Here is a 19,387-nt window from a genome sequence, read left to right on the forward strand (position 1 = left end):
GGTCCGGCTGGGGCTTAAGAAGTTATCCTGAGGGGTTTACTACAAAGCAGGATCAATGAGTTAGCCAGCCAACTTGCCTACATATTCTGAACTACATTCTTATTTTTTGGAAATGGGCATGGTCTAATTTATTCAAAAACACAATTAAGCTTTGCTTTCAATAGTCATTTCAGTTGTTTTATCAAAGTTAGCTGGCCAACTCATTGAGCCTGCTATGTAGTATACCTCTCCGGTGTTGGTGATTCTAGAAAATTCCTTAATGTTTTTATTTCCTTCAATATTACATTGCATTTTTCTATAACCAAATTCCAGTACTATAGATCCCATTTGAAATWTAATGGTGAAACATAATAACAAAATCAGTAGGGTTTTACATTCCAGCACAGGATTAAGTGCTAATAACATGGTAATAGTAGGGTAATAACTTAGAGTTACACTCAATAAAGACATTTTGCCCAGTTACGTCGTAATTTAATCAGAATTATATTGATTCAGGGTAAATATCTATGCATAAAACAAAACTGCTCCTCCCTACACATCACAGAACTAGTTGTGGCCATCACATATTCCACTATTAGTCAAGTTCCATTAAACATTTTCCAAGTGTACAAGCATAGGACTAACCCTGAAACTCAGCTCCTCTCCTGAACCATCATTCAACTGCTGTGTGAAGAGTACTCGCTAGAGGCCAAGAGATAATAAACCACTATGTGCTGCAGGAAAGATTTCTGTTTTGCCATCACGGATAAGTTTAGGGTCCTATACCCCATTAACAAGAATACATTCGTAATTCTGATAATCATCGAAACCATCAACATGTCCAGTTTGTAATTGAATGTCTTGTTTAAGTTTAACACACCGACCACCTATATTATGAGCATAAAAAAAGTGCTCTCTGGCATATAGAAGAAACTGAGTTATGCATACCTAATGGCTGCATGTATTATATATTGCACTCTACCATTTCAATTGCAAAAATATAAAATAATCTGGTGAATGTTATGATGGTACACTATCAACAACCTAAAACCTTAGCCAACTGTGTAAATAGCCTATTAACCAATGAAATAAATAATACATAGAAGACTTCCAGCCTTTGTTCTAGAAGGGTTCCGTAGTGGTGACGGATGCTGGTATGGTTGTGTAATATCTATGATTATACAACGGGTGGGTCTAATCTTGATTGGTTAAAACCATATTCCAGCCAGTGTCTATTTAACAAACAAAAAAATTATTTCATTAGATACAAACATGTTCTAGAGACATATTAGATACCAATAACCCCCTGATTTGGGACAGATAACTTTGGTTGGACACACAATTGTATGCATATCTGAATATAATGACAGCACTTAATTCCTTAGTGGTTTGTTTAACATAAGCGCACACACACACTACTAACAAGAAGATGATTTCTCATAACAGTCCCTTTACCTGACTGTTAAGACCAGCCGGAAATATCTACATAATGACCGCTGCAATTTAAATTCTCACCTCCATACACACAAAAAAACACAATGGCTAGTGTTTGCAATATGGTCATGATGTGTTCAGGGACAGGGCTTGTTTACAGGTAAGACAAGAGCAAAGAAGACTGCTGCCATCCTTAGAACTAAATAAGACGACATCTTTTCATGTATGCTTGTGTAACTGTAACCCTGGATCTGAAACACAAAATAGGCACATCTATGGACTATCATTACTCAGTTGGAGAAGAGGGTCAGACAATTAAGGCATTTTCTTGCCAGTCCCCCTGAACTCCAATTTTCCAGTCAATATGTCTTTAAAGTACAGGGAGAGGACTAAGCCTTTTCCACAACAAAAGCACATCCGTAAATATTCTGTGCACACATGGACATAAGGCAGAGAAATATTAGTAGTGAGTGAAAAAGTCATTTGATATACAGTACTTTTATAATACGTCAAATATAAAAAAGAATTTACACTGTACACTGCATCAATTCCAATTTAAATGAGACAGACGGGAAGGATAAGTGTGACCTGTTTGTTATGAACCATGTGGTGTCTTCACAAGTGGCAGGGGGAGCTTGTACAGCTCTGTGGTATACCAGGTAAGAAGACCTGATCTGGAAACAGTTCAGAATTGTTCTGAGAGCAGCTCACACAGGCGCTGTGACACAGTATCTCTGCTTGTCCTTAGTGTTAAGCGGTACATCTGCAAAAGAAGAAAGGGTTAAATAGGTGGGTCAAATACATTGTCTGGATATTAAACTCCTTTCAACCACCATTTAAGAAAGAGTTTGTGACAGGGTCCTGGGGTGGAGAGTAATTCTCACTGGAGGGAGGTGAGGGCTACATACCTGTGCTTGAGTATTAGGCTCCAGTCTCAAGAGGCAGCCAACCTGGGTGGTCTTTGTATGGATGACACCAGCGCCCACAAAGTTGAAGGGGTTTGGATCTACGCCATCCAGCAAAGCAGCACCAAACCCCATTATCTGGAAAACAAAAACCAGATCAAGGTTAAGACTATCGACAACACAGCCCAACATGCTGACTAGACTGGGCGCGCACATGCATCATTGCGCGCATTTGATTTGTCAACTCACGCCAGACGCGAGCAGGACAGGCAGGTTGAAATATCAAAATGAACTCCGAACCAACTATATTAATTTGGGAACAGGTCAAAACACATTAAACATTCATGGACATTTAGCTAGCTAGCTTGTCCTGKGATATTGTTATTTTACATGAAATTACACAAGGTTCTTTTTTTCCTGGATCTTTGTAGAATTTTGAGTCACACAAAATTGTGTGTCCTCTMCTCAGACAATTCATCCACAGATAAAAGGAGAAACCTAGTTAGTTTCTAGTAATCGCTCCTCCTTCAGTCTTCTTCTGTGGACTTTATATGGTGGTTGGCAACCAACTTTAAGGTGCATTACCACCAACTGGACTAGTGTGGACCTCAGTTCAGCTTTCAATCACCCACGTGTGTTTATGCTCCTGAAAACCAATGATGGGACTTGCAGCGCGTCAAGCATCAAAAATAGAACCAAGTTCAATTTTAGCGCCTAGCTACGCAGATGCTCGTTGACGCGCGCGTGCACATTGTTTTTGCAACGCTCAACACCTTGTAGAGTCCATGACACGCAGGAGGTGTGGTCAGCATGTTACATAGTATTGCTAGTGGAGTCAGGGTGACCTTTATGCAGTTTCTTYACTTTCGTCTTTCAATCAATCAAATATTCTAAGTCAGAACCGTCCAGAGTTGTGCTGCTTCCTATGGTGTCACCAATTTGCTTAACGCCCCAATAGGTCCACAGACGACGCAATCGCAATCACACTTCCCTAACCCATCTGGACAAGAGGAATACCTATGTAAGAATGTTCATCGATTACAGCTCAGCATTTAACACCATAGTATCCTCCAAACTCGTCATTAGCTTGAGACCCTGGGTCTCGACCGCGCCCTGTGCAACTGGGTCTTGGACTTCCTGACGGGCCGTACCCAGGTGGTGAGGGTAGGAAACAACAWCTCCACTTTGCTGATCCTCAACACTTGGGCCCCACAAGGGTGCGTTCTCAGCCCTTTCCTGTACTCCCTGTCCACCCATGACTGCGTGGCCATGCACGCCTCCAACTCAATCATCAAGTTCGCAGACGACACTACAGTGGTAGGCTTGATTCCCAACAACGACGAGACGGCCTACAGGGAGGAGGTGAGGGCCCTCGGAGTGTGGTGCCAGGAAAATAACCTCCCACTCAATGTCAACAAAACAAAGGAGATGATCATGGACTTCAGGAAACAGCAGAGGGAGCACCCCCCTATCCACATCGACGGGACAGTAGTGGAGAAGGTGGAAAGTTAAGTTCTTCGGCGTACACATAACAGACAAACTGAAATGGTCCACCCACATAGACAGCGTGGTGAAGGCGCAGCAGCGCCTCTTCAACCTCAGGAGGATGAAGAAATTCGGCTTGTTACCAAAAACAAACTTTTAAAGATGCACAATCAAGAGCATCCCGTCGGGCTGTATCACCGCCTGGTACGGCAACTGCTCCACCCACAACCGTAAGGCTCTCCAGAGGGTAGTGAGGTCTGCACAACACATCACTGGGGGCAAACTACCTGCCCTCCAGGACACCTACACCACCTGATGTCACAGGAAGGCCAAAAAGATCATCAAGGACAACAACCACCCGAGCCACTGCCTGTTCACCCCGCTATCATCCAGAAGGCGAGGTCAGTACAGGTGCATCAAAGCTGGGACCGAGAGACTGAAAAACAGCTTCTATCTCAAGGCCATCAGACTGTTGAACAGCCAGCACTAACATTGAGTGGCTGCTGCCAACATACTGACTCAAATCTCTAGCCACTTCAATAATTAAAAATTGGATGTAAATGTATCACTAGCCACTTTAAACAATGCAACTTTATATAATGTTTACATTACTCATCTCATATGTATATACTGTACTCTATACCATCTACTGCATCTTGCCTATGCCGTTCGGCCATCGATATATTTTTATGTACATATTCTTATTCATTCCTTTACACTTGTGTGTATAAGGTAGTTGTGAAATTGTTAGATATTACTGCATGGTCGGAACTAGAAGCACAAGCATTTCACAACACTCGCATTAACATCTGCTAACCATGTGTATGTGACAAATAAAATYGGATGATTTAAAAAGCCCTTTTCACAGCAGCCAATGGCACAAAGTGCTGTACAGAAACCCAGCCTAAAACATTTCTATCAACAAAAAAGATATACTGATCAGGTATACATTTTGAATAAAGAAAAGGCTGATGTGCTGCTACTAGGCAACCAACAAGTCAAGACAAAATCTCCATATCAATTCTAATCATAAAGGGATCTCACCTTGGCTTTGGTAACCTCTGTGTCCATGGAATGCCTTGCTTTGAAGATATTTTGTACCTCTTGCTGAGGGCTGTGGGTAGAGAAAGTCAGTCAAATCAAAGTTTATTTGTCACCTGCACTGAACACAACAGGTCTTTACAGTGAAATGCTTACTTACAGGCTCTAACCAATAGTGAAAAAAAGGTATTAGGTGAACAATAGGTAGGTAAAGAAATAAAACAGTAAAAAAAAGACAGGCTTTATASAGTAGCGAGGCTATAAAATTAGCGAGGCTACATACAGACACCGGTTAGTCAGGCTGATTGAGGTAGTATGTACATGTAGATATGGTTAAAGTGACTATGCATATATGATGAACAGAGAGTAGCAGTAGCGTAAAAGAGGGGTTGGCGGGTGGGACACTGCAGATAGCCCGGTTAGCCAATGTGCGGGAGCACTGGTTGGTCGCCCAATTGAGGTAGTATGTACATGAATGTATAGTTAAAGTGACTATGCATATATGATAAACAGAGAGTAGCAGCAGYGTAAAAAGAGGGGTTGTGGGGGGCGGCACACAATGCTTCCTCTTGCAAATAACAGGGATGTCGGCCCTGCCGGGTGTTTGGAGAATGTCTTGTGCGCCTCGTCTGTTGAATAAAAAAATCTTTGTCTAATCCGAGGTGAGTGATCGCTGTTCTGATATCCAGAAGCTCTTTTTTGCCGTAAGATACGGTTGCAGAAACAGTATGTACAAAATAAGTTAAAAATAACGCGGGGGAAAAAACACATAATAGCACAATTGGTTGGGCGCCCGTAAAACTGCTGCCATTTCTTCCGGCGCCATTTTAGTGGCTAGCAGCTAGCAGTCACTAGCAGCTTTAACCTCAGCTGTTAAGGATGTGTAACTACACTAAGTTTCACCTTGTTGCTGAATGATGGAAAATAGATACAAATGTATTTCCATGTGAACATGTTGACATCAATGCACAATTTTCGCATTTAATTAAAATGCATTAGACTAAGATGTATTACACTGACCTATACCACCAACATAAATCAATATTTGGTAGAAGCGCTTTCTGGAATACCGGTGAATTATTCATTGGTCACCACAGACTTTACACACTCCTAGGGAAACATTGATCTATTTATCTTGGCAATGTTGCTCAAGCTCTAATGGAACAATTTCACAAGACACTGTGTACCTATTCTGTTGGCATTTCCTTCACATTTAAATATACAGTGGGAGACAGTACACACTATTTATATCAATATTTACACATGCAGGCCAATCTGAATGAATTAACCCTTTTGTGTCCTCGGAATACAAGGAAGAGTAAACTGGCACATTGTCAGAGGGGAATATTGTGTCCATATCAAGAGAGAGAAAAACATGTTGTGATATATGGATATATTTTTTGGGGCGGCAGGTAACCTAGTGGTTAGAGCGTTGGGCCAGTAACTGAAAGGTTGGTGGATCGAATCCCCGAGCTAACAAGGTAAAAATATGTTGTTCTGCCCCTGAACAAGAAAGTYAACCCACTGTTCCTAGGCCATCATTGTAAATAAGAATTTGTTCTTAACTGACTTGCCAAGTTAAATTTAAAAAATTAAATATGACCAAGCATATAGCAGAGATATGTTTCCTTACGCTCCAAGTTGTTTCCAGCGCTGAAAGAAGTCCTGCGATGTCATCTCTGTAGGCTGGAAGAACTTGTTTAAAGTAATAGGCAGTTTAACAGCAATGTTCTGGAGAGTTCCCCCGTACCTGTGTGTAGAAACAGGAGTAAAACACTAAATAACTGGGAAACCGATACAGTAGCATTTCCAACAACRTTCATGCAAACATTTATCACCAATCTGGCAAATAGTTGCGCCCTGAAACACACACTGAAATTCATATAAAAGGAGGAAAATAAGTTCTTACCTAAACTGAATGTTGAGCACTGGTGCATCCACAAAGTCAGACACACACTCAATGTTGAGTATCTGCTGGAGTTGTGCACCCCCGTCCACAGTGGGGTCTGCAGGCTTGGCATGGACATTCAGTTGTAGGGAAACAGTTAAGGGCACAATAGGGAGCAGTAAATGGCCACCCCTAGACAATAAATAATATACACTGGTAGGGATTTATTAAATTAAATTATTATTTTTGAAAATGACATAATAGCATCTAGTAAAGGATATGAGCCTGCAGAGTATCTTGGCAGACCACAGAGGCAGCGAAATTCATGAACTGGGTTGATGTCTTGTTACCAAAGAACACATACATCCGACCTGTATGTTGGAAAAAAAGATACTTATTTAAACCCTAAGATCTAAGGGTCAAACCATGATCATAATCACACTTAGGTGCATATGTATTTTTGCTGAGGCCTACTCACCTAGATTCTGTCTGAATTCAGACTTCAGTCCGATCTGGAGGAGCTGGTTCTCGTACAGGACACCATTGTTCTTGCAAACAAACCTGGAAGGGAATGGGGCAAGCATCTCATATCTTGGGCTTAACTTCTTATGGCTGCAGGGGCAGTATTGAGTAGCTTGGATGAAAGGTGCACATAGTAAACTGCCTGCTCCTCAGTCCCAGTTGCTAATATATGCATATGATTAGTCATATTGGATAGAAAACGCTCTGAAGTTTCTAAAACTGTTTGAATTATGTCTGTGAGTATAACAGAACTCATATGGCAGGCAAAAACCTGAGAAGTTCCACTTCCTGTTTGAATTTTTTCTGAGGTGGCAGATTTTCAACCAAGCTCTCATTGAAATTACAGCGAGATATTGATGAGTTTTCACTTCCTACGGCTTCCACTAGATGTCAACAGTCAATAGAACTTTGTCTGATGACTCTAATGTGAAGGGGGGCCGAAGGAGACAGGAATGAGTAATCACTGCCATAACGCAGCTCACCATGCGCATTCCACATGGGGAGGACCTCTGTTCCACCGCTCATCTGAAGTCAATCTAATTCTCCGGTTGGAACGTTATTCAAGATGTTAACATTCTAAAGATTGATTCAGTACATCGTTTGACATGTTTCTACTGACTGTTATGGAACTTTTGGACATTGTCACGTTATAGCGGACGCGCTTTGTGTCTTTTGAATTGTTTACCAAACGCGCTAACCAAAGTAGCTAATTGGACATAAATAACGGACATTATCGAACAAATCAAGCATTTATTGTGGACCTGGGATTCCTAGGACTGCATTCTGATGAAGTTCAAAGGTAAGGAAACATTTATCATGTATTTTCTGGTTTCTGTTGACCCAACATGGCGGCGAATTTGGCCCTATTGTTCTGAGCTCCGTCTCAGATTATTGCATGATTTGCTTTTTCCGTAAAGTTTTTTTGAAATCTGACACAGCGGTTGCATTAAGGAGAGGTATATCTATAATTCCATGTGTATAACTTGTATTATCATCTACATTTATGATGAGTATTTCTGTTGAAACGATGTGGCTATGCAAAATCACTTGATGTTTTTGGAACTAGTGAAAGTAACGCGCCAATGTAAACTCAGATTTTTTTGTTATAAATATGAACTTTATCAAACAAAACATGCATGTATTGTGTAACATGAAGTCCTATGAGTGTCATCTGATGAAGATAATCAAATTTGACTCCCAGGATTGGATTCCAACCAAGATGCCAAGAGTCCCACAGCATACAGTAGGGATGTAACTAATGTCCCTTTCACCAGCGCAATCTGCGGTGAGCATGCAAGTGTTTTGAACAGACTCCACTGATGACATCTCTTACTTGTCTTCAGGTTCCTCTGCAGTGGGCAGAGTGGCGTTGGCATATGCTACTTGTGGAGTATTCGGCAGGAAACTGAAGCCATGAGTGAGATGCACAGCGAGAATGTAAAGGGCGAGAGGAGCACATTCACACCAGGTTTTAGTAAGCTCCATGACGGATCAATACAGTTAAAAAGCCCCTCCCTCCCTCTGATATTTGACCCACTGACACTCTTTCTTACCTGGAGAAGTTCTCATCTGCAACAGGCCCCACTGCCACTGGTGACTCTACAGGAAAGGCTGCTATGTTTCCAGAGAAGACATCCACCAGCAGGCTTGCCACCTTGGAGGCAGGAGGGGCAGAGTTTTGAGTGGCGATGGTGCTGCCCAGGCCAAGCAGGTCTGTGGAGGGAGTGGGGGACGCGGCCACCTTAGGAGAGGTAACGGTCACAATTACTTCACTTCGGAAGTTCAGGATCTGAACCAATCAACCGCTCCAATTGGTCTTACGCTAATGAAAGCACAGAGCAGTGCAACACACACACCATGCAAAACAAAACAAACCTCTTTAGGAGGATCTATAATTATTAGGACTATACTAAGGACTCAACAATAAAAAATAAATAAACTGTAAAAACCTAAGAATATATACTGCTAAGTAATCAAGCTCCCACAAAAGCAATGCGTCATCTTAGCATCTGGAATTGTCTTTATTCCGTAAGCAGATCAGATTACATGATGTTGTTAGGACAGTGTATTAAGGTTAGGGAAGTGACAAGTGAAAAATCCCGCATGAGCATCCAGAACCTGAAAGAGTGGCCCAGCAGAGAGCAGCACGGGGACAGCAGAGGCCTGGGGGGGCATGGGGGTCTGCAGGAGGTAGGAAGAGACCGGACGTGGCCGGTTGGTGGGGGTGCGGTCGAGGCGGGGGCCAGAAGATCCCCAACAAACAAGAGAGGAGAGCTCTAATGAACACAGGAGGAAACAGTGAAAGCCGGACAGAACGAGAGAGCTGGGGAGAGTTACTGAAAAGACAGCAGAAAACACCAGGACAGAAAAATAGGAAATGTACATATGAGAGGAGAGGAATAGGAGGCTCTAATAAGTAAACACATAACAGTAATACCTTGGCATTTGAGGTAGTGCTGCTATGGTCTGCAGTACCCCCATTGACACTGCGTTCTTTGCGGTTCTCATCCAAATCGAGATGCAGGTTTCCTGGTCCCTTCTTCCTCTTGAGTTTGGCCAGTATAGAGGACTCCCTCTCAGGGAAGGGAGGCATCTCCTCCAACACTGTGGCCTTGAGGGGAGCACAGAATGAATGGGGAATGAAGAGCATGACCTGGGGTAGAGGAACTGGAGGCTCTACAGTGTCCTTTTCTGAATTACAGTCTTTCTAATCAACAAAGATTTGCTGTGGGTTGTATTCTGAACAACTAAAAACCAAACAGCTAAGTGTAATATAAAACGGTTGTTTTTAAATTGCATTAAATGTAAAAGTGTCAATCTTGTCCACCTGCTAGCTCACTGCCATAGAGGACCACAATGGAAATAAGCATTCAGGCTTTGTTTTTTTTATGCTAGTTAATTTTYAAAGAATGTAATGTCTCCAGCTGGAGCATACTACTACTTTTAATTACCTAACAAATGCAATCAATCAAGCTTATAATGGCACAAAGGCAGGGTGGAATGTCACCGACCAGTATGTCAGTGCTGGCGATGCAGCTGAGGCGCAGGTACTCMACAGCACGCTGCTGTAGCTCAACGTCTGCATTGCGGAGCTGGCTGTCTGAGCGCAACACTTCCTGGATGGTGCCCTTCACCTCAGGGAACAGGTTGATGAACTTGATGTAGGCTGAGAGCAGCAAAGCCCGGGTGGACACYGAGCACAGGTGAAACTTGGAGTGGAGCAGGTCAAACTGGATGAGTGGACTAAGGAGTTAGAGCAAGAAGGACAATGGATGACACAGTGAGTGACGTCTGTCCTCAGCTCCAAAGGATATCATTGACTGTACATTTCTCCAACCAATGGAGGCTGCTGAGGGGAGGACAGYTCGTAATTGCTGGAATGGTGTCAATGTAATGGAATCAACCACATGGAAACCACGTGTTTGAAACCATTCCATTGACTCCGTTCCACCCATTATTATGAACCGTCCTCCCCTCAGCAGCCTCCACTCTCTCCAACTGAGAATAACAGTGGATCACTGAAATATGGCATTGATTGGTTACTAACCTTGACCTTGAATCTCCTGCTATCAAGTTCCCAAACTCCCCAAGAATGTACCCTCCGACCTTCACCAGGTTCTCATGGCAGGCTGGGGCCTGGAGTGCCTGTGGAAAGGAAAGAGTCCGAGTTATGTATGAAATAGCATAATAGATTGGACTGGGTGGGTTTACTGCTAACCTACAAAGCATTACATGGGCTTGCTCCTACCCATCTTTCCGATTTGGTCCTTCCGTACACACGTACGCTACGGTCACAAGACGTAGGCCTCCTTACTGTCCCTAGAATTTCTAAACAAGCAGCTGGAGGCAGGGCTTTCTCCTACAGAGCTCAATTTTTATGGAATGGTCTGCCTATCCATGTGAGAGAGGCAGACTCGGTCTTGACCTTTAAGTCTTTATTGAAGACTCATCTCTTCAGTAGGTCCTATGATTGAGTGTAGTCTGGCCCAGGGGTGTGAAAGGTGAAGGGAAAGGCACTGGAGCGACGAACCACCCTTGCTGTCTCTGCCCTAGGGTCAGTCTGTTATATCTGAAGTATTTCTCCTGACTTATCCGGTGTCCTGTGTGAATTTAAGTATGCTCCCTCTGATTTTCTCGGAAGACCTCAGCCCTAGGACCATGCCTCAGGACTACCTGGCCTGATGACTACTTGCTGTCCCCAGTCCACTTGGTCATGCTGCTGCTCCAGTTTCAACTGTTCTGCATGTGGCTATGGAACCCTGACCTTTTCACTGGACGTGCTACCTGTCCCGGACCTGCTGTTTTCAACTCTCTCTAACTCTGAATGATCGGCTATGAAAAGCCAACTGACATTTACTCCTGAGGTGCTGACCTGTTGCACCCTCTACAACCACTGTAATTTTTATTGTTTGACCCTGCTGGTCATCTATGAACATCTTGGTCATGTACTGTTATAATCTCCACCCGGCAAAGCCAGAAGAGGACTGGCCACCCCTTATAGCCTGGTTCCTCTCTAGGTTTCTTCCYAGCCTCCGTGCTTCTACAGTACATCTGCATTGCTTGCTGTTTGGGGTTTTAAGCTAGGTTTCTGTATAGCACTTTGTGACATCGGCTGATGTAAAAAGGGCTTTGAAAATACATTTGATTGATACRGGGCTGAGAGCATATCAGTCAGCAGATCTTAACATACACATGATGGAATTCCCATGATGGTTATGTCAAAGTGGAGATTCAATCTGGGCAGACCAGCATGTGGGGTAGCAAGTCTGAACATGGGGACAAATGTAACTATAAAACAAAAACACAGCTGAAACTATGGTGGAACTGACTAAAGGAAAAATGACAAGGCATATCACTGGTTCTGAAAGGATGTATATCTGCAGTAGACATCAATGTATCTAATGTCAGAGGATGCAGTGGTAGAGATCATGGGCAATGAAGGAGGAAAGACACTGGAGAGGAGGGAGGGCTCAAGACTACACATCCATAAAACTGGGATGGAGGGATGGAGCAGCAGTGAGAGACAGTGAGACAGACACAAGCAGAGAGACTGAAGGGAGAATCAAGTAATCTTATATTGCTGTACCAAAACACAAGGCGGGCTCATAGTTTCCTCCCTGAGAAGACAAAGACAGCTTTAGTGGTAAATAGTGAATGACGCTCTCCATCCCCCTGAACTCACAGTTCACATCCAAGCAGGCAGAGCCTGTGATGAGCATCGGAAGTGAGCTGCTTAAAACTAATATGATTAAGGAAACACACCTACATCAGAACTATTGTGTTATTGACTGTACGTTTGTTTATCCCATGTGTAACTCTGTGTTGTTTGTGTCGCACTGCTCTGCTCTATTTTGACCAGGTCGCAGTTGTAAATGAGAACTTGTTCTCAACTGTCCTACTTGGTTAAATAAAGGTATATAAAAAATAAAAAAATGTAAGAGAACAATCCAGACAGACAAACATTAGGTTACAATGAGTCACCCATGGCTCGGTTAAAGACAGATTATTCACAAAAATAAAATAAGCACCTCGAACACTGTCTTGGCAGCATAACCTTGCACTTCATCTCTGTTGATGACGATCTGGATCACGCGGTACCAGACCTCGTCACTGACATAGTCCCCAGCGAAGCGGATCAGGTTGAGGATGGTGTCAACATACCAGGTGTAGTCAACTGCATACTTCTCTGCCAGGATGGCAACCTTTAGCACCTGTGGTGAGAGGTAGTCTTATCAGATCAAAGAACAATGCCATTCATGTTTTTATTTAGGTCTGTGGAACGTATTCCTCCAAATTACCTCAGTGGCATTTAAAACATGAAGCAATCATAAACTTTTGGTTGGTGAAATTATTAGATACTGGTCTAGAACTCACTATCTCCTCTCTGATGGAGTAGTCTGCCGTCTCCAGGTAGCTGAGCATCTCTGCTACAATCTGTTTGGCGTTGCTGCGGTCACACATGGCATAGAGCAGGTCCACAGCACGCTGACGCACACTGACATCTCTCTCCGACTGCAGGATTCAACCAGGTCAAACAAACATCAGGACTACGGCAGWGTCACACTAACAGGAACAAAACAGACAGGCATACATACACTATGTACTCAAGAAGACACTGAGTACTAGGACTGGCAAATGTAGCTTGTGAATGCAGGTACAAATGTGTTTGCGTACTTTGAGGGCATTTATGACCGTCTCAATGTGTGTCTTAACAGCCTCATGGGAGAACTCAGAGCTGGCTAGGGTGCACATGCTCTCCAGGGCCAGGTAGCGCAGGTTAGTCTCCCGGTGCTGGAGGAACTGGCCCAGCTGGTTACAGGCCCGTACCAGCAGAGCGGGCTCGCTGTGGAGAGAAAGACAGACATTGGTGCCATTGTCATCAGGACAGTCCAACTCAACACATACAAACTGCATTTCTTGAATACATTGGTCTTCTGTAGCTGCTGCAACTGGGAGAGGGACTGACCTGTCATGGTGGATGATTAGACTGATGGCCTCAAACAGCACAGCGTTCTTAGCGTTGGAGTGCTGCACCTTCTTCGACTTGGGAGGCTCCTGGGCCTTGTTCAGGATGGTTTCCAGACATTCCGTCAGACGGCCCCGGATCGCACCATCCTCTGAGAGGGCAAGAAAGGGGGAGGAAGGGGGTCGCAGATGAAAGCACAACTATGTTCATCCCGGCAACACTACAGCCCTTTTCTGAGTAATATTATGTTCATATAGTCAAACACCCACACGCATGTCATCATGCTCACACAGCTTCTTACCAGGTGGAGGATAGCACTGTAGGAGACGCAGGAGCTTGACAGAAAGCCAGGGAGCTGCAACAAAATAGTAGGTGTAGTCCTGCAGGTCAGTGGAGGCCGAGGAGACGATCTAGAGAACATGAGACATGACTAACACATTATGCCTCAAGCAAACTGACTAATAACTAAGGGTCATAATAACATTCAATGGTCATATTGATGAAAGAAATAAAAGTCCTGCACACGGCCATATGCCTACCCTGCTGAGTCTGGCTACAGCCAAGGAGACAGAGGTCTTGAAGTCCTCTGGGCTCTTCTGTGCCAGTGTGGTAATCAGGCTGGTGGCAGCGGTCACAACACCCTGCGCAAAAGTAATACAACTGCCATTACACACAAACAGCTAATCATTAATATTACACTATACACAAACCAATCCAATGTTTTTTGCATGCAACGTTTTCCCCTCATTACGCCTACAAACTATTAATTTAGCTCAAACATAGCCCTAACAATGAAGACAGAAAGACATGGTGAAAGAATCCTCTCCTCCACACCCCACCGATCCAAATCTCCCTCACTAAAACCAAAGGTCCATAGTCCTCGCATAATAACCCCTGGCCCCATGGCAGTCCGTACCAGGTGCTGGTCATTAAGCAGATGAACCACCCGGGCGGTCCACTCCCCCATGAGTACTAGGTCTGGAGAGGTCCTGTTAAGACGCAGTAGGCACAGGGCAGCACTCTGCTTCACACTGTCCATAGTGTCCCTGCAAGACAAACCCTGGCAAATTATGACAGCACATCAGCATCACTTACCTGGTACATAGCTTAATTTTTTTAAAGTGAAAAGGCCTGACTGAAAGTTACAGCCTCAAATGTTAAACTGACAGAGAGGGTACCTCAGTCATTAGGCTAAGTCTGCTCCACACCACTACCCTTTCTTACCCAGCCACCAGGATGCGGGGCACCTCAGCTGCAAAAGCCTCAGCCATCTCCCTGCTGCCCACATTGGCAATGCAATGCAAGGCCAGGTTCATGAAAGTGGGATTCCTGCTGGACAGGTCATTCTTTATGGCATTGTTGATAAGACTGATGAGGTCACTGTTTGAGTTGACCAGCACTGAGATGAACAGGTAACCCTGTGGAGTTGGATAGAAACAAACAGTTTATCAAACCTGAAAGGAATTAAAGGGAAGTTATCATAATAGTTTAACATAAACTKTGAGAATAGATTGTGTAATTAACACAGTGTTTTGTCCAATTAGATACATAACTTAATCCACTCACTTACAGTCATGCAAACAAATTCAAAGACCGGCTTCTCTACTCACAATTTGTTTCTCTGTGTACTTGTTGGAACTGAGCAGGTTGACTGCCTCCATGTGGCCAAAGTCAATGTCATGGCCAAGAAGGAATATGAAAAGCAGCTTGCACACATATTTCTTCTTACTGTAGCCATCTAATGCCTTGTCTCCTGCAGCAAAACAGAAAGGTTGTTGTCATGACTATGAAGATTTAGAAGCAGAACAAACTGGAAGGAAATAATACTTTTAAGGCAAGCCAAGTCACAAATGACTGATCACGTGTTTGAGAGCACGGAACTTTAGTGTTCTTCCCTTTTAAAATGAATCTTAATCTGAAGCACGGAGGCCTAAAAGAGTAACATGCTAACCACTCCTATTCTGGGAAGAAAAATGTGAAACCCACTTAGGAATAGATAAAAGTACGACATTCCATGTTGCTAGTTAAATCAACCCCACAACTGACTGTAGTTGAGGAGATGGTGAGTCAGCAGCACAAGACAGGAAGCTGAGTGCAGCACTTTTTTCACCTTGGTGAAAGAGGGCAAATGGTAGGAGGCTAAATGAGTGCAGCTGTGCAATGAAAATAATGACGGATTCAGAACATTGCTCAAATAAATAAAGTCCAATGCCGCTTACAGGAAACCTGGAAGTGCACTTCCAAACGCAGACCAATGCACATTATAGCTTGAAGAGCTGCAACAGCATTCTGAAAGTGGGAGTTTAATGGAGCCCCCACCCCTGTCTGGAACCCCACCTCCACTGTGTGTGGGACGATGTCCCGTGAGAGAGATTAGGAGGGGCTCTACATTAAGGATTAGCTGGACAATGCATAAGGAGTTTCTCTAAGGCTATAATTTTCTATTTTCTGAACTTTCTGCATAAACTAAGTATTATCTGGTTCAAAGTAAGATAAACATGTTTACATCACAATCATAAAACCTTTAATAATGTGTGTATGGAGAGAGGAAGAGAGAGGAACAGCAAGAAAGAGATTTTCTGTAGAGCTCCACAGGAAGTTCCCCGGGAAACAAGGGAAAGGATTCCAGCCTGCTAACATACTGTGCCCCCCTCAGTTTCCTGACAGAACAGTTGACTCAACAACTCTCCCTGTTCAGCTAAGCCCTTTAGCTTCTCCCTACCTCACTGAACTTTAATATAGCCTATCTCTGGGGATAGTTAGGGACCATCAATAAATTATACAATGTAAATGGGACAATATTTTATAAATTGACCATGGGTGTTACAATTGGGTCATGTGCAGCTGTGCTCCAAATTGATGATTAGCCTACTTGGGTGCTGCCAGCTGTGGGCAGGATTAAAATAAACCCAACCCACAGAAAACTGTTACAGTACCCTTCATTCCATGACATATATTTTTTTACTATCATCTCACAAATCTCAGTTTAGGACAAGACTGACTTTATGACCAAAAGTATCCTATTTGCAATGTAATACATTTTGACACTAGAATACATTTTAAAATAAGAAGTTGCTTTTTGGGTGCAGTCGTTCTTTTACCAAATAGCCTGCMTCAGTGGTAGCCTAAGTACTCCATCAGTTTGGAAGGCAAGCCTTTCCATACAAATGTGTTGTTACGTGATAAAAATGAGCTSGCTCATAAGCCCCTCAAAAGCAACTTTGCAGATAGGCACTACATGTTTTCTAGCAACCAAAACAAAAGTCACCTGATGTTAGAGATGCCAATATCGATTTTCACTTTGGAACAGCTGACTTATTTTAGGCTAGATGGAACAGGTGGTAGAGAACATTTAGCATAGCTGCATGGTGATCTCCTGTGAGGGCACTGTTAATAAGCTAAATGACTAGTGTCCGTGTCCACAAACTATGTGGAACCATCAGACACCAAAGTGTGTTCACACCTAGATTTAAAGGGATTTTGCTTGGCTTACCTTTAAATTTTGAGCGGATGTTGGCCAACTCTTTGTTAATTCTCTTGATCTCTGCTTCTTTACTTTTACCTGAAATGGAAAATAAAACATGTTATATGTTCAATGTCACCTGTATGGGCCATATGCACCTGTATGCAAGCCTGAACAGCACTTGTGGAATGGAACAGTTTGGCTGTACCACAGTACTCAGACTGGGCTAAATTATTGATTGTTTATTTTATTTTCTGCAAAGTATGTGTATTGATGTGCCTAYGCACCATGAACTAGGGAGGTGAGGCCAGGAAACAAATTGGATCCCTTTCAGGAGCAATGGTCTTAGTAGTAAGTAAGATGTCTAAATTACGGCATGGATTTAGGTCAGGAGAGCATACCTGGGTCGGGAGGATCAGACCCAGACCTACGGTTTAGGATCAGTTTTTCTGCATGGATCTGTAGCATGCCTCATTCACACCTACATTGAAGTTATGGAACGTTGATAACCTTCACTGTCTCTGCTATGGATTTACGCAGGGAAACTAGTGCTCTAAATAGATTAATTTGCTCACAGAGCACATTTAGACTTCCATGGCTCTAGTCTAGGTGAAAGTTCCCAGTCCCACCACCACAAAACCCTGCACTGCAGCTGGGTTTCTTGATGGTAGTATAAGCAATCCAGCTACTAGTATTGTTATTGTCGGAGAAATACGCACTCATTCATAGACAGAGCATGATGATAGTTGCTAGAGAGAAAATGTATCTTAATTAGCTAGCTAGTCAACATTTGTAGAGGTAACTAGTTTCCTACTAGATTACAGATATACCCAGCACCAAATGTGCAAATGATCAATCTACAACGGCGTAACACCAGCCAGCCAAAATGATGAATGTCACCATAATTGTTTTAATTTCCTGACTCTGTGAACCACGCCCATTGGCTAGTTTGCTAAACTAACTAGCCTAGCGTGACATTAAAACAGCTAGTTAAGTATAACTAGTACAGTAAAAGATTGCATTTGCTGTCTGTAGCTAGCTATTTACCTTTATTTCACAGACTGGACGTTTGTTTAGGAAACATAGTTTCTTTGCGGRCTATTTTTGCTTCAATCTCTAGCTAACGTTGGCTAGCTATAATGGCTAACGTTAGTTTGCTAGCTAACTGTTAACTCTGTTAACTACATTACCGTTAACTGCTTTGGCAGGTTAGCTATTTACTAGGTAATTAACGAACTACCCACACGATATTTTGTTTTGTTAATTAAGTACCTAACTAGTTAAACATGAGGCGCTTGTGCCTTTACATGGGATAGCTTGTTTCATACCTAGCCTTGCATTCCTCCCAAATGAACTGTAGCTTGCTAATCAGCAAGTCAACATCATCTACTCACAGTTCCTAATGTCCGATATAAACACAGCAAGGCCACGCATTCCATCTCCTTTAGAGACTGCAGGCATTTTGTTCCACGCGATATTTTATTTGTTAGCCTATTCTCTGCAGTCAGACCTTAAATACACTTTATTTCAGTTGTTCGGGTGTAGGTTTTTGTTAAAGAGGCGGGGTCACTTGAGCCACAGACTCCAAATAAGTGTCATGATGTTGGAAAAATTGCGCACATTGCACATGTCTTATTTTCACGATTTGGACACGAATTCGCTTTCCAAAGCTAATAAACATGTGGAAATATGAGCAGCATTTTGTATTCCTAGTTTAATTAGTTAGGGAGCGTAAACAAAGTACAACCTTTTTTTACATTCGAATTTCAATAGCTCCTTGGTCATGTGACCTACTGACCTCAACCAAGTTTCAGAATGTCCACTGACTACCCTTCTATATTGCACGCCCTTTAGTTGTCAATTTTCATCTCACTCGATTTTACATGAATTTTTCAAAATTAAACATTTCAATAGCTCCTTGGTCATGTCACCTACTGGACTCAAACAAGGTTCAGAATGTCCACTGACTACCCTTCTATATTGCACACCCCTTGGTTTGTCAATTTTCATCTCACATGTTTTTACACAAATTTTTCAAACTTTCTCATTTCAGTAGCTCCTTGGTCATGTGACCCAATGACCTCAAACAAGGTTCAGAATGTACACTCAGTGGGCCAACACATTGCACACCCTTTAGTATGTCCATTTTCATTTCAGGTGATTCACATGAATTTTGTCAACTTTAGAATTTCAATAGCTCCTTG

General features: G+C 42.9%; 1 protein-coding gene across 2 annotated transcripts; it reads right to left on the reverse strand.

The window, feature by feature from the left end:
- Positions 1-445: 445 nt before the first annotated feature.
- Positions 446-18,757, reverse strand: LOC111974074 (AP-2 complex subunit alpha-2). 2 transcript variants are annotated; one of them, XM_024001595.2, is made up of 23 exons: positions 18,578-18,757; positions 17,214-17,282; positions 15,331-15,473; positions 14,945-15,138; positions 14,637-14,766; positions 14,260-14,361; positions 14,022-14,130; positions 13,721-13,871; positions 13,429-13,597; positions 13,129-13,266; positions 12,783-12,965; positions 10,802-10,899; positions 10,266-10,497; positions 9,692-9,865; positions 8,808-8,995; positions 8,588-8,659; positions 7,211-7,293; positions 7,014-7,103; positions 6,754-6,877; positions 6,478-6,594; positions 4,848-4,917; positions 2,322-2,456; positions 446-2,176 (listed from the first exon to the last, which is right to left on the reverse strand). In XM_024001595.2, exons 1-23 carry the CDS (start codon positions 18,642-18,644, stop codon positions 2,099-2,101), a joined length of 2,916 nt encoding a protein of 971 aa, XP_023857363.1. In that variant the 5' UTR covers positions 18,645-18,757; the 3' UTR covers positions 446-2,098. The 2 variants fall into 2 exon arrangements, with proteins under 2 accessions (XP_023857363.1, XP_023857364.1); XM_024001596.2 differs by lacking the exon at positions 8,588-8,659.
- Between the last annotated feature and the right edge of the window lie 630 nt (positions 18,758-19,387).

Source organism: Salvelinus sp. IW2-2015, linkage group LG15, assembly GCF_002910315.2.
Source record: "Salvelinus sp. IW2-2015 linkage group LG15, ASM291031v2, whole genome shotgun sequence".
Classification (NCBI taxonomy): Eukaryota; Metazoa; Chordata; class Actinopteri; order Salmoniformes; family Salmonidae; genus Salvelinus; species Salvelinus sp. IW2-2015.